This window comes from Mirounga angustirostris, unplaced genomic scaffold (genome assembly GCF_029215605.1).
Source record: "Mirounga angustirostris isolate CCGP_5_RB_7025 unplaced genomic scaffold, mMirAng1.0.hap1 SCAF_7, whole genome shotgun sequence".
NCBI classification, from domain to species: domain Eukaryota; kingdom Metazoa; phylum Chordata; class Mammalia; order Carnivora; family Phocidae; genus Mirounga; species Mirounga angustirostris.
In genome coordinates, this window is record NW_026991715.1 from 145,549,616 (window position 1) to 145,565,307 (window position 15,692).

General features: G+C 39.9%; 1 protein-coding gene across 3 annotated transcripts in view; it reads left to right on the forward strand.

The window, feature by feature from the left end:
* The window catches only part of CTNND2 (catenin delta 2), an 894,910-nt gene that overhangs the window by 776,649 nt on the left and 102,569 nt on the right, over window positions 1-15,692 (forward strand). For 2 of the 3 annotated variants that reach the window (XM_064596859.1, XM_045863465.2), the window contains exons 15-17: window positions 1,326-1,499; window positions 14,173-14,247; window positions 15,327-15,477. In XM_064596859.1, coding sequence (XP_064452929.1) covers window positions 1,326-1,499; window positions 14,173-14,247; window positions 15,327-15,477 — 400 coding nt within the window. The remainder of the gene's footprint in view (window positions 1-1,325; window positions 1,500-14,172; window positions 14,248-15,326; window positions 15,478-15,692) is intronic. The other variant, XM_045863474.2, reaches the window with a different exon arrangement.

Sequence of the window (15,692 nt, forward strand, 5' to 3'; positions counted from 1 at the left end):
AATATAGCTGTGATTTTTGTATTTATACATATATGTGTGTGTATATATGTATACACACATATATACATATACACACACCCACGTATATGTATGTACATGAATATCTGCAGTAAAGTTTAGTACATGTCATTTAGACTATATTTTAAGTAACCATTAACAGACACAAATAAGCAGTTACGTAACTTGCTGCTCTCACCCTGAAATTATACAGGATTATTCTGTGCTACTATGATTTCTCTCAGAGGTGAATATTGGAGTATTTTTTTCTAAACACATAAGTTTGCTTCATTTCTACCCTCATTACATTTGTTGGTTTCATTTTTCCCAAAAGACAAAGGCTGTGTGTGATCAAAGATCAGAATCACTATTACAATTTTTAACATTTTTAAAAATATAAGAGTAACAGAAAATTTGAAGTGTAGAAAAAATGAAAGACATAAACATTTTGTTAAGAAGATTTTATGATCATACATGTTTTCCTCGTGCATTTTACATGGTATAAAGCACAAACCCCTTACTACTTTGCATCCTGCTTTGTTCATTTCACTTTTTATCATAATCATTTGTCCACGTTGCTACACGGTCTTCATAACTATCATTTTTAATGGTCTGCTGATAACTCCCTTGCACAATAAGCGATAGTTTTTAAATTATTTGCATTAATTTTTAATTACACATTCTCCTATTATTCATTAGATCCAATTCAAAGCAAACTGAACTATCTGAATCACTGTAAGACCTAATTTGCCTTTAGCTAGGTCAATGCATCTAATAAACCATAGCAATTTTCTCTTCTGTGGTAATACTGACAACTGTTTGATGCCTATAACACAGTGATAGAATTCAAAAGCAAACAAATATGTATTTTATAAGTTACATAAGGATGTATCCGTTGGCACTTAGGCTTAAGAAGTGCGCGTGTTTGATTATTAATCTGTACTGTGTTATGCTAGTAGAATGCTAACTGTAAGACATGCTGCCTTGATCTTTAACCCTCTTCCATTCTGCCCATCAAAATTAATATATTTTTTCTTCCTTTTTATAGCAATGTGCTGGCACCATTCTTAGAGAGCTTATGCATTCTCCTGTCAATTACTTTCACTCATGTACACGCTCAGTCACCCTCCACTTTCCATCATAAGCTCTGCGTGGGCAGGAGTGGCTATCCTGTTTTTGGCCTAGTAAGGCATTTCTCTATATGCAATAGATGTTCACCAAATGTTATAACCCCCTGCTTTTGTTTTTGTCTACAACATTTGCAGAAGGCAAAGCTGGGAAGTGTAATGATGTTAAAGATGTTTACTCTCTTATTTTTCTTCCACCAGTGGGATGGAGTAGGACCTCTTCCAGACTGTGCAGAACCACCAAAAGGGATCCAGATGCTGTGGCACCCATCAATAGTCAAACCCTACCTCACACTGCTCTCTGAGTGCTCAAACGCAGACACGCTGGAAGGGGCAGCAGGCGCCCTGCAGAACTTGGCTGCAGGGAGCTGGAAGGTATGACTAGTTCATTACCATAAAGAAGAGATCTGGAATTATGAGCACGTCCTTAGGAAGGAATAGAAGTCTAGTTTTGAGATAGGCAATCCCGATACAGGTTTTGAGAATGTTAGGGAAAGACCAGTTAACGTTGGACTTTTGGACATAGCAGGTATTCCTTTTAGAAATTTTCAAGGGCTCAGGGGTCCTTGAAAATCACTACAAAATACAGATGAATAGATATAAGTATAGTCATTGAAAATGTTGTGATATTTCAATCCATTCGATGTGTGTAGCTGAGCTATTTTGTTTTCAGGGGTGATTGTGATATGTTGACGCTTTTCAAAGCTCTGTTGTTGACTGTTAGGGGAGCTAATACCCAAGCAGCTTGTATCAAAACCCATGTGAATCCCTCTAATGTTGTAGTTGGTCCTGTCCCCGAAGGAAAAGAACTTCTTTCATTTTTAACCTGTGGGCTTACAGAGAAGAATAGTATTCCTGGGTCTCTTTGACCAGAATGTTAAAGTAAAGCAAAAGTACAATGGGGAAGGAGATTAGGAGGGCCTTTTCCTCTGAGTTCTTATAAGCACACACTATCCCTGATTGGTTTTCACAGAAAATTTCCATGACCCTCATTTTGGGTAGAAAAGGATTCACCATAGCAAAGAATTTTTGAGTTTGGTCACTCACCATTACATGAGCTAACTTGTCTTACCGCATAAAAAAGTGTAACCACCTAGAATGAGGGCATATGGAAAAAATATCAAGAGAGGAAGTTTGGGCCTCTGCCATCCATTTTTCAGTCATTTAATTCAAAGCCTGGGGTTTGGGATACACCTAAATCACTCTCTAGCATTCACTTTCTTCAAAACAATGTTAATAAGACACATGGCTGCAGAGAATTCTCAGTTCAGTACCATAGGCACCGCACATACTGTCCTCAGCATTGTCATACAATCATCCTCCCTTCTTGTTAAAGCCTCCAACATCTGCCTTCATGTCACCTCTCAGTTGTCATTCTGTTTCCACTGCTACGGTCCCAGCTACAGCACTGCCTTCTTTCTCAGCTGGGACATCCCAGCTCTTGGGGCCCGGCCTTTAACAACCCTTCCCAGGAGCTGGCTGCTATGTATGCACAGGCCCATCCCTTCTTTTGAGAGTCTTAGGAATGAACATCATTGTCCCTTTCCTGTCTGTCCATAGGTGTCCCTACTGTTGTACTGAAAGAATTCAGGTTGGGTTAGGCTTGAAATGAAGGTTATCTCTTGCTTTCAACCAGAGAAAAGCTTCAAAAACAGAATCACATCAGGCAGAATTCCAGAATAGGGCCTTGGAAGGAAAGGAAAGAGATAATAATGGAAATCACTTCCTTGAACTAACCCTTAGATCTTATCTCCCTCTAAATTTAAGAGGCTTTGATTCAAATCTCAATTCAAACCTAGTCTCTACCTTTCCCGAGCTCTGTGACCCTGAGCAAATTATAGCACCTCATTGTCTCAGATGTGTCATCTTTAGACGGAAAAGACTGTGGCTGCTTCATGTCACAGCTTTCAGATCAATCATGGCACTAGATGCAAAGATGGAAGCAGGATGCCGTAGGCCAATGGGTTGTCATTACGTAGGGCCAAGAGTTTTGTCAATCTTACTTTATAAGAAACATTCACCATCCTAATTAACTCTAGAAAAGTAAGATAGTCCTCAGGCAAGGCAAGGGGCTGCTAAAGAAATTTGTGTGTAGGTATAAATATATAAATATAAATATACTTACATAAGAGTTTTCTGATCAAAATACAAATGCACAAGCATGCATAATAGTCGATCACATTATCATCATTTATTGTATACTTTATTAACATGCCATATTAAGTGGTAAGGAAATACATGAAAAGGGAAAATAGACAATCCATAGGAATGATTTAAGAAGGTTATCATTAAGCCAAACACTGATAAATTGTTATAATTTTTTTAAAGATTGAAAATAACTTGTACAAAAACCAAACAGAAATCTTTCTTTAAAAAAAAACCAGATTTTATTTAAGAAAAAAATCTTGAATGATTGAGAGATTGATTTAAGACACATAAAAGCATCAAGTTTCATGTGGACAGTGCTATCATTTGAAATCTAGAGTACTAAGAATGTATTTTTATAGCAACTGTTGAAATTTAGTGGCATTTTTTTTAGTGTCCTTAACTTTTTATGACCCAAACAAAAGCACAAATCTGAAGGTAAAACACCAGAATTTTACATGGAGGCAGCTTTTTATAGACCTCATCATCTGAAACAATAACTTCTCTTTATAGGAAGATCATGCACACTCTTCTTGCAACAAATTGACTAGTAAACTAGATCTTCATAATGGTCTTAAATACTTTTTAAACTTTAAGAGACTCATTACTTGGTTTATGAGCATCAGAAAAACATAATGGTATTATGGCAGAAGCAAAGTAATGAATTTTTTTCATGGCCAACATGGACTTCAGTTACTTTTTTTTCTCATTTACAGTACAATTATTTTGTTTGTCACAGAATATTAAAACAATTGGATATAGTAGTTTGAAGATTTCCAAAATGTGAATGAATGCTCTTTCAACTCCCATTTATGGGTTATTTCTATTGTAGTTGAATTTTGTGAAAACCTAGGGATTGAACTATAGAAATAAATACATACTTATTATTAAGTCACATATTTTAAGTATCTTTGTACAGTCCATTTTCCCCTAAAAATGTAACCAATTTCAAAGAATCTATTCTTTGCACATTTACTTTTAAAATAAGATAGAATAAAAGGACATTTGGATATTAAGCGGTTGATATTTAATGAGGTAACATGATAGCAACATAGATGTAGTGAAGAAGGAAACAGAATCTCTGGCCATGTGGCCAATATGAATAAAAAATAAGAGAACTGGGAAATTTGAGACTAGAGTCAGGGCAACAGCCTTGAGAAGGACAATGAATTTAACATAGCATAGCAGTTGGAGTATCATGTAGAAGTGAACCAGGGCATCAGTGGAATGCAACAAATAAAAGTAGAAATCATGGTTTGACAGTTGTCTTTGTTCTAGCTAATGGTGTGATGTAAAACCTAAGGTTTAAATAAAAAGAAACAAAGTTTTGAAAGAGTATGGTGAAAATGAGCCCTGAAGCATGATCCCTAGGTGGGTTCAGAATTGGGTCAGAATAAACACAGAGGTTATCTTAGGACCCCACCCAATCAGTAGGCTCCTAGAGACAACACACCCAGTTGGACATGATGACCAGCCTGAGGCAGGACAAGGATGGGCCCAACCTAAGAAGGAAGAAATGGAGAGGATCCAGGTCATAACCAAGTCAGTGGCCCCAGTCACACATGACTTAGTGATTTCTTCCCCACAAGACCCCAGTAAGTAGTCCTGATAGCGAGGACGGCACCTATGCCGTAAATGCCGTATGCATCCAAATCGACTATAGAGTAAACCTGGTTTGGGTTAGTTTGGCTTTACTTTCATCATTGTCATCGAATAATCTGATTTCCAAAGCTCTGAGTTCTTGAACTCTATTCTGAAGCTTTAGAAACAGCTAAACCTGAGGGACTCCTACTTCAAGCCAAGATGCCAAGATGGAGTAACAAGGTCCAGATTTACCTCCCTTTAAGGCAGAATAATAACAACAATAAAATAACCTAGAGAAATATAAGAAGCAGTGGTTTTTAAGACACCAAGCATTAGTCAGTAAGGACAGTGATCTCTGAGAGGCAGGAAACAAGCAAGATGGGTTCTCTGATTGCCTCAGCTCACTGCCTTGAGTGAGTTTGCCCACCATGGCAGCAGGACTGGAAACCCCAGATGAGCTCAGCAGACTCTGAGATAAGGAGATGGGGCTGGGAATCTGGGGAGACAAAGGTGACTAGAGTTCATAGGACAGAATAGCAGCGAGGAGAAAACCACACAGAGAGAGAACCCTAGAGATCTGCAGAGGATCCTCCTCAAATATTCTGCAGGGACCTATCGGAGTGCATGCATGTGAGGGAAATGCCCATGTCTGAGGAAAGAGCCTCCTGCAATTAGAGAAAATGAAACTTGGCACTCATGTAAGGATGGGTATAGTGTGACTTCCCGAGAACCAGACAGGTAAACCTCATAATTCATGGGCCACTGGGAAGAGTGCTCAGGAGGGTCTTGCCTCCCAGTACTAAGCATATAATTAGCCCTGGACCAAATATGATCCAGTCTTTCCTATCAAATCTTAGAAGTAAGATCCAAAAATAGCGATCATTTCCAAGTAAATTAACTGAATTCTAGAACAAAGCTTAAAAATATCTAAAGGAATACAAAAAATATGCAGCACCCAACAGATTAAAATTAAGAATGTCTGACACCTACTTGAAAAGAACCTTACAAGCCAATTGAAAAGAAAATGTAATTCATAATGAGGAGAAAAATTAATCATTCAAAATCAACTCAGAACTGACACAGATGTTAACATTAGCAGACAAGTGGTTGCTATAACTGTATTTCTTGTGTTCAAAAGTTAATTAGAACATGGAAAATTAAGTAAGACTCAAATAAAACTTCTAGAGTTATAAATACAATGTCTGAAATGAAAAACATATGGGATGAGATTAGTAGCAGGTTAGACATTGCAGAAGAAAAGATTAATGAACTGGATAGAAACTACTCAAAATGAAACACAGAGAAAAAAGAAGAAACCACAAATTATCAGTGAATCTCAAGTGGCCTGATATACGTGTAATTTGAATCCCCAAAAGAAAGGAGAGAGAAAGGAGAAAGAGAACAGAAAAAAAAAATATTTGGAGTCTTAATAGTTGAAAATTTCCCAAATGTAATGAAAACCATAAACTCACAAACCCAAGCAGTTCAAGGAAACCCAAGCAGAAGAAGCATGAAGAAGCTGCACTAAGGTACATCATAGTCACAGTGCTCAATATCGGTAGTAAAGAGAACATCTTAAAATCAGCCAGAAAGTAACATTGTATGTCAACTGTACTAAAAAATATTGTATATATTATGTACATATACATATATATACATATGTATTAAAGCAGCTGGAGAAAAAAAGACTTCTACATACAAAGGGAAGAGTGACAGCTGATTTCTCACCAGCAACTATGCCAGAGATAGGACAGTGAGGCAACATACTGAATCTGCTGGGCCCCATTACATATAAAGTTGATTCTGGTTTGGTGTCTAGCAGGCACAATCTGTTCTTAAAGGAACCCCTGGGGCACGTATTATACCTATAACAGTTGTAAAACAATCAGTAAAAAAAAAAAAAAAAAAATCCCCATTTGAGCTCAGGTTAAGACATGGGCTAATCTGGGAACTGGCATTATTAATTACCTGAGCAGTTGGGGCAGAGGGGATTCGAACATAAAAACTTCAGGTTAACTGTCCCAGCACAATCAGAGCTATGGGGCTCAGGACATGCCACTCAGTATTCTCTTCTTCCAGTCCTGAGGACAAGCAAGTATTTGTAGGCTCTGCATTGGGTTCCAACCCCACACACGGGGACCACAGATTAAAGGACTAGTTTGGCTTTAGGAGAGACTAGTTAAAGAGCATGTGATCACTTCTGAGCCCTAACAGCATTTTTGTAGGAGTGGTTAGAACTTGCTGGCCCTATAAAAAATCTCAGTGGCTTTGATCCTTTTTATATAGTTCATTTCAGTTGGAGAATGCTTTCTTAAATAATAAGCATGGATTCTAGAAATCAACCTGATCTTATCTTTCATCAGCTAAACATGTTTTCATCTCCAACTGTGAGCTGTAAGCTGGAAGACAATTGCCATAAGAAGCTGAGTTTGACTTGGTACCTTCCCCCTGGTACCTTCCAATACAAAAACATGAAAACGAAAAGTTCAAAAACCATTATAGAAACTATGATAGGAATATATACACAAGGGTATATATATAATGCTAGTGACTGTAGCAAAGAGACCCCAAATATGCAAGGACTAAAACAAGATAGAAGACAGAAGTTATTTTCTCTGATGTGACAGATAAGGGCAGGTGTGAGGAGGGAAGCTCGCCTCCCTGAATTACTTCACCAACGCTCACAGCTGTTCTGCCATCTTCAACATTGATTTCCAAGGCTACTCTTGTGGTCATCATCTACCATCAGGAAGCAGAAAAAGAACACAAATCCACAACCAGAAATATTATCTTATGAGAGTCAAGGTCACACCTCTCACATAATCTGGGCTCAACTCTTAGCTTCCAGCAGACAAATGCTTTCCATACACTCATACACCACTGACAATGAACAACAATTCTCCGGCATTATGTAGTCTGAATCCAGATTCAAGAAAAGCAACATTCTCCATTGTCAAGGGACAGAGATTTGCTAATATATTCAATTTATGTTACAAAATAAAACACTTGATATCATAGTAAAAACCAATGGCACTCCCGTTACCTTACTACCCAGGGCTTCAACAAAAGCTATGCCTTTTATTTGCAAGACTGAAAGGGTTTATATCAGCATGGTCCCCCCAGGCTGTGTATAATATCCCCAGAATGACATGTTTTCTGGCTCCAAAGGAAAAATATGAGATGTAACTCCCTCTCCCCACGAGGCACCATATTTTTAAAGAAGAAAAAAAGGGAGGGATATATTAAAGGAAAGGCTTTCTGATTTGGGATCTAATAAGTGAGGATGAAAAACAATTAAACTACTTTTATTTTCTGACATTGAATAAAGAATCACTGAGCCCGCCCTGCCTGCACTTCTCAGTCAATCATCATCATTGTTGAAAAAACAGGGGTATAGGCAGTTTCATTTGAACCCCCATTCTTGTGCATCTCCCCTCCTCCGTGGGATGTTTACACAGCCCTGTCACTAGAGAACATGCAGGAGTCTCAGAATAAGATCTGTGGCATCCTTCCTCTCAGACATGTCATGCTTGTGATCTAACAGAGTCACATTCTGTTGCCCAGAAGGCATTTCTAAATGCCATTTGCACATGGTGAAGACATATTTGATAACATTACCCAAACACACACACACACACACACACACACAAACCAAAAAAAACACCTTTCTGTGTTCAAAAGGGTTCATTCTTAAAGGTCTGTTTTTTCATTGAGAATTACTGATCTCAAGATGGTTTGAGAGTTATGTGGACAGGTACACATGTTGCTGTTGGTTGAATGAATGCTTCCCCTACATCACTTTTACGTGAGCTTGACCTTCTTTATTTGTTCCTACAACGAAAGTATATCTAAATGCTTTTCCCCTGGGAACTTCTCTTGCTTGGCCATTAATATTTTCTGCATTGCATAAACACTTGCAATAAAATTCAGTCTTTGCACTAACCTGACTTACATTTTCAAAACACAAACACTTTAGATATGCAATAGCTGCCATTATGTTCATTAAAAATTTTATTTACTAAACTGATTTACTGGTGCAACGACCCAAGGGAGTTCTTCTCTAGTCCTCCTATTACAGATACAACTTTTTAAAATGGATTTTGAAAACAAAAATACATAATCCTGCAACAAGATCTGAATTTAAACAGCGGGCCCTGAAGTCCTATGTCCACCGCAACAGAACCGAGCACGTGAAGGGCCTTGTGGTAAAGCTGCCCAGTTGCTTCATGAATACTGTTGTAGTCACCAACCACAGTCCTGGATGAACGTGGTAGTTCAGATAAAGTTCCACACTAGAGAGAATAATGTGAGGTGTGCAGCAAAAGCGACACCGTTTCTGAATATTTTGAACGTTCTTATTATAGTAAACTGTCAGTTAAAATGAGACTGAGTAAGCAAAAATTTGGGGTACTTTCTGCCCTCTTACCATGAGAATGAGACACTGTAGTAAATAACATGGTATCATAAACGAATTCAGAAACAAAATTCAAAATCTTGGGTAATCTGTGTGAAATTCCTTGCAACGTATTACTCATTTTACAGCTGTAGGATTTTAGCACATTGTGGTCCTGTGACACTACAGGATGCTAAAATGCTTCTGAAAGGTGAAATTACATTTGGAAGAGTTTGGTTTGAAAATGTGACTTTTCTTTACCAATCAAAAGAAAACGAGGGGAATTTGATAAGGGAATTCAATGGGAAAACAGTCATGCAACAGAAAACCACTTAATTGCAGACTGTACTTCTAAAGCAGGAGAACTTGTAATATAATAATGAAAAATATTAATATTTAATATGAATAGAGATGTTAATCAACAAATTCAAAAGTTTAGCACTATCATGGGTTCAGACTCTTAATAGAATATTTGGTACTGAAAAGAGAACACTATCCCTGGTTATTTAGCAGATTATTGGGATTTCGTAAGAGGGAGAAGCTAGTTACATTACCGTATTGATCTCCTTTTAGGAACATAAATCAGCCTTAATTGAATCAGCTTACCCAGGGCAGAAATTTTTTTCCTCTTTATGGCTGGGCTGGAAATTTAAAAAACAAAGTTCCAGGGATGCCTGGGTAGCTTATTTGATTAAGAGTCCGACTCTTGATTTCAGCTCAGGTCATGATCTCAGGGTTGTGAAATCAAGCCCCACACTGGGCTCCATGCTCAGCAGGGAGTCTTGCTTGAAATTCTCTCTCTCAGTCCCCCTCTGCTCCTCCCCCCATGTGCGTGTGCACACGCACACACTCTCCCACTCTCTCTCAAATAAATAAATAAATAAATAAAATCTTTAAAAATGAAGCTCCTGAGATCCACATTAGATTGATGTAGTCTGAGTTGAAAGCATTAGAAGACGTTGACTTCACTTTATTACCAAGCTCTCCATATGGACAACAAAGAACATTATTGGACAAAAACTCATGTAACTTTCTTTGTGTAATTCAGTTTGGGTTCGTCTCTGAGCTCTCATTTTGTCCAATACAAAAAGGAAAAAAAAAAAAACCATCTAGACATTTCTAGGTAAACTCAATAGTATGCAGCTATTTCTCAGTCTCTTCAGGCTTAACACTTGGCCATATTGATGTTTGTCAGCCTTCATCCTCTCCTGCCCCCTGCAGTTGATGCTAAACTTGGGGTGGGGGGGCATGTCTTGCAGGCATATCCCTGCAGGGGACAGGGATTGGGTGTCCATTTCTCAGTGTGGAGTCATCTCTTGTCCTAAGCCACCTCTCATCCAGGACAAACTTCCTTGTCCTGTTGGGGTCTCAGATGGGATATGACAATTGGTGATGGACTGTCTCTGGTCCAAGGGTCTCTCCTGGCCCACACCTACCCCTCCAACTATTAAGCTCCCCCAAGATGCAGCCACATCCACTCCTTAACCCTGGCAGGCACTACCCACACTGTTCACAGTGGAGCACCTGGGTGGTTCAATTGGTTGAGCGCCCAACTTTTGATGTCCGCTCAGGTGATGATCTCAGGGTGGTGAGATCAAGCCCTGTGTCAGGCTCTGTGCTCAGCATGGAGTCTGCTTGAGATTGCCTCTCTCACTTTCCCTCTGCCCTTCTGCCTGCTCACACTCTCTCAATCAATCAATCAATCAATCAATCAAATCTTAAAAAAAAATCCAACAAAACTCAGCATTCACTGCTTTGTGCTCTGTCCCATCCTGACAATAGCAGTTGTCATTGGGCCAAATAATGATGGAGCCTTTCTCCAGGAAGAGCTATGAGCAAGGAGGAGGAGAAAAACCTTTACTAGCTTGAATTGCTGTCCCATCACATGTGTAGAAGCGATCCTTTCCTGACACAAACAAGGCCTTTCTCTTTGTAATTCCAATTATAGACAACTTCTTGTATCAGGTCTGCTAAATCGGGGCAAGCTGCTTCTCAAGACTAAGTTGAAATGTCCAGTAGCTCCACTGACAGCACTCAAAGACTCCTTAACTCAAGAGTTTCAAGGTGTGCCAAATAGGTTATTGCAAGTCCAAAGTAATAACATCAGTTATTAAGCCAAGATTAATTGGTGCATTTGTAAGGATTATATCAACTATGAGTGCAGATGTGTATAACTTACACTGCCTTTTTGAGAGGCAGATGAGAATGATGGTCAAGTACCCCAACCCTGGGACAGTGCTCTCTAGGTTCGAGACCTGGCTGAGCATCTGCAGGCTGTGAAGCTTTGCTGTGGCTCCCTTTCCTCATCTGTAAAGGATGGAAGTAACTGAAGTGCCTACCACGTAGGGTTGAGATGGGGATTAAGTGAGTTAATACATATAAAGTCATTAGAGGAGTACCTGACAATTGTTTTAATTGTTAAGCTTGTTTTTGCTGAAATATTTTGAGGGCTCATAACTCTCCTGAGATCATCATTGGGAAAGCATGTCACCAGGAACAATTTGAAACATATCTGTACTCTTTTCTCCTGGACCAGATCCTCCTCCTTTTCTTCTTCCTTGTCCTCCATCCTCTCTTCGTCATTCTCCTCCTCCCCTTCCTTCTCTTCCTCCTTCCCCTCTTCCTTCTTCTCTTTTTGAATCATGAAACATCCTCTCTTCAGCTCATGAACCATTTTTCTTAAAGGCATCCTGGTCCACGCCCTTCCCTCTAGAGTGGCATGCTCAGTGCATAATGCTCTCATTCCACTTACAGAAAATTAAGGTCCCATCCAGAGATCTCCACCTCAACCACAATGAGTTATGATACATTTTTCTCTCTTGTTCAGCTGTTCTTATGCCAGTGATACTCCTACTTTTGTTTCTATTACAAAACTCTTAGCAACCCATACACCTTTCCATCACCACGGAGGCTGCCATGCTTTCCAAGGCAACTCACTTCCCTTCTGGAAAACCTGTGTATGAGCTTTGTGTTTCTGTATTGAGGGCACCTATGAAACAGTCCCCATTTCCTGAATACTTTTCTCACTTTCAGCCACTGTACCCTTTTACTCCTTGCTGGATTTCATGTAGGTTACACACATGGGTTACACATGATCTACTCCAAGACTACTTAGAAACCATCACTGTCACATAGCTTTGCATGTCAAGAAAACTTGTAGAAACTTGCAACATGTCTTGAGTGAAATGTAAATAATTTATTCTGAGTTGTCTCATATTGAGCCAGTATTGGGAATTTTCCATATATGGTTGACTCTTGAGCAATATGAGTATGAACTATGCAGGCCCACTTAGTCATGGATTTTTTTCCAATGTGTTTCTCTTCCTTATGATTTCCTGAATAACATTCTCTTTTCTTTAGCTTACTTTATAATAAGAATATAGTATAAATACATAAAACATACAAAATATGTGTTAATCTATTGTTTACATTATTGGTAAGGTTTCAGGTCAACAGCAGCTACTGATAGTGAAATTTGGGGGGAGTAAAAAGTTTTACACAGATTTTTGACCACATAGGGGGTCAGTGTCCCTAATCCCTGTGTTGTTCAAGAGTCAACTCTACCTACAAACCCACAGAACTAAATGTTTCACAATAAGAGTTACTGTCTGTGTATCACTAATGTAAGATCACATCCATTATCTGATTATCTCTTTCCCCTTAGGGAGAACATACCACTGTTGACCATTTCCTCATTCCAAAAAGGCATATCTGTACTTCATATACATTTTCAGCCATACACAGACATTTTTTATTACTCTAAAATCACTTCCCAGAAAGCTAAAGCGTTGTCACTGTTTTCCAAACACCAAGTCATCTTTCCATCCAACATGGGAGGGATGTAATAGCTGAACTTCTAAGAAGATAAAACAAAGTCAGAGCCTTCCTCTCTTGGCTCATTTCAGATATGGCCAGGTTCCCCTCTGTCTATATTGGGAAGGATGGAGGGGAGGGCAAGGCTGAGCACAGAGGATGAGGTGAGAGAGAGGTGATGGCAAAGGAGGGAGTATCCTCAGCATCATAAAGAGAAGCAGATGTGGAGTAACAGGCCCAGGCACAGGTGACCCCTGTGGGCAGATTATTTAACATGTTTGTGTCTAGATTTCTTCATCTGTAGAATAAGACTAACTAATGCCAACCTCCCTGGGCCCTGAGGAACTAGATGAGATCACTGATGTACAATCTAGCATCCCGGGCCTGGAGTGAAGTGCTACTGCAAAAGAGGTCCTCTTAGGGCTTATGCTTCCTGCTCAAGTTCCCAAGAACATTCCCTGTGGTCTCTTAAAAGGTCCCGAATATCTCCCCAGCATTAAAGTTTATGTTTGATGTTCATCTTACTATATGTAGACATTGACCCTACATTTGATTTCCCTTCTCTTCTTTTTTCTAGCTTCCCTTCTTAGTTTTAGGGAAGAAAGCCAACCATGAGTGGGCTGTGTAAGCTCAGGTTTCTAGTTTTTTCCAGGCACTGGAGACAAGAAGGTTCACAGGTAGTGGAGGAAGTGGATGAAAATCGTATCTCAGCATGTCAAATTGCAAGTGAAATTTCCAATGACACTAAAGGAGGTTTTGTGCTGTCTTCATGAAGGTCCTTCTTCCCACGGAGGGGATATCTCATCCAGACACCCAAATTCCAATAAGCAGCTCCCAAACCTCGAGGTTTTTCCATGTCTAAGACTTTCTGACTATAGATTTCTTTGCTCCCTGAGAGTGGGGCTGTGAAATAGTTCATTGCAAGTAAGAGGTGCTTTAGTGAGTTCTCTCTGCTTCCCCACCCCCTCAGGCTTCCTAGAGCTTGAGGCACAGAGTGGGTGCAGGAGAAAAACAGACAGTATGAGTTGATGGTGATAAGAAACTATGTGAATATGACTTCTGACGTAGGACAGGATGAAGTTGTGTGTTTTTTTAATCTCATATTTCATGCAGGGCTGGGCTGAGGATGTGGCAGGCATGGCGTATGCCCTACGTTCACTGCCAGAGGGGGCTCCCTGCCTGCCACAGGTGAGAGCCAGCTCTGGGGTGCCTGCCCCAATGGGGAAGGGGGATGGAGGGGCCTGGTGGGGGAGGGGTGGGGACTTTCCTCTACCTTTGGTGGTCTGCTGGAGGACTCTGCCGCAGAAGGATCCAGAACTTCATGTCGTGAATGTCATTTTCTTAGCTTGGGAGTGAAATTGCAACAGACTAAAAACCCTTATGTTGCTTGATTTTTATAGTGCACACTCTTCTCTGGAACACCATACGATAGTATAAAGTATATATATAAATGTCCAGAAAGTCTGGGCCTACCTGCGTTCCGTTAAATGAATCTGAATGCTTTGTCATCTGCTGTTGCAAGTACGTTTCAGTAGTAAGATTAGCTGTGTTACATTAAAGCCAACCACCACCAATCCAAAACAGATTGTCTACTGTAAACTGTCTTACTTTATAAACTGGACATTGAATGATGGCCCTAGACATAATACATTTTGATCTAAATGTTTTCTTGAAATTCTCTTACAATTTTTACCCTTGGTTTTAAAATTTTAAATGTCATATTTACCTCTCATCACCCCTACCTCTTTCTGACCCCTTTCCTTATTATTATTCAGCCAAGACCACATTGGCAGTATGGTTGCCAACTCACCTCCGTGCCCCACCCCCAAATACAAGTCTCTTTAAAAAAAGAAAAAAGTTATCTACTTTCGACCTTTTATCATTCTCTACTTTTCCTGGGGTCCTTTTTTATTCCTCTTCCCGCCGAAAACCAGCCCTTCCTGTCCTCCACCTCCGTATCTGAAAGCATTAAGCACGCACGTCACGCAAAGGGTTTGCCACGTCAAGGACAGCAAACACTGGCAGCAGAGAGATGAAGCGCGGTTACCTGATTAACCCAGAAACCTCTATCATACACAGAAGGCAGAAGATAAAGCTAAGACATTTCAGTACGTGCCTACCACATCGAACCCATCCTACCACTAGGTCTTGATAATTCAACCTTCTTGGCTCCTATAAACAGCAGTCTGAAAACCCACACGCGCTATTTACTGATAGGGTTTTCCCCCCCTCGGCTTCTAAGGTCTTTGCCTTCCCTCTTGTTGCAGTGGTCAGTCTACATCCGGGCTGCTGTCCGAAAAGAGAAAGGCCTGCCCATCCTCGTGGAGCTGCTTCGAATAGATAACGACCGTGTGGTGTGTGCGGTGGCCACGGCACTCCGGAACATGGCCTTGGACGTCAGAAACAAGGAGCTCATTGGTACGTTCTCTCCCAATTCACAGCAACTCATATTTTAAGTAGAAAATATTTCCTGGCAGGGTGCATGTGGTCAAAGCCATAGGCAGGACATCTGCACCTGCAGAAATAGTGCGTTTATTAGAGGCCGTGTTTTCCCAGCTGTCCCTTCTGCTTTGAATCCAATGTGCTGACTTATCCTTTAGAATTCAGAGGAAAATGCGACGTTTGTTGACATT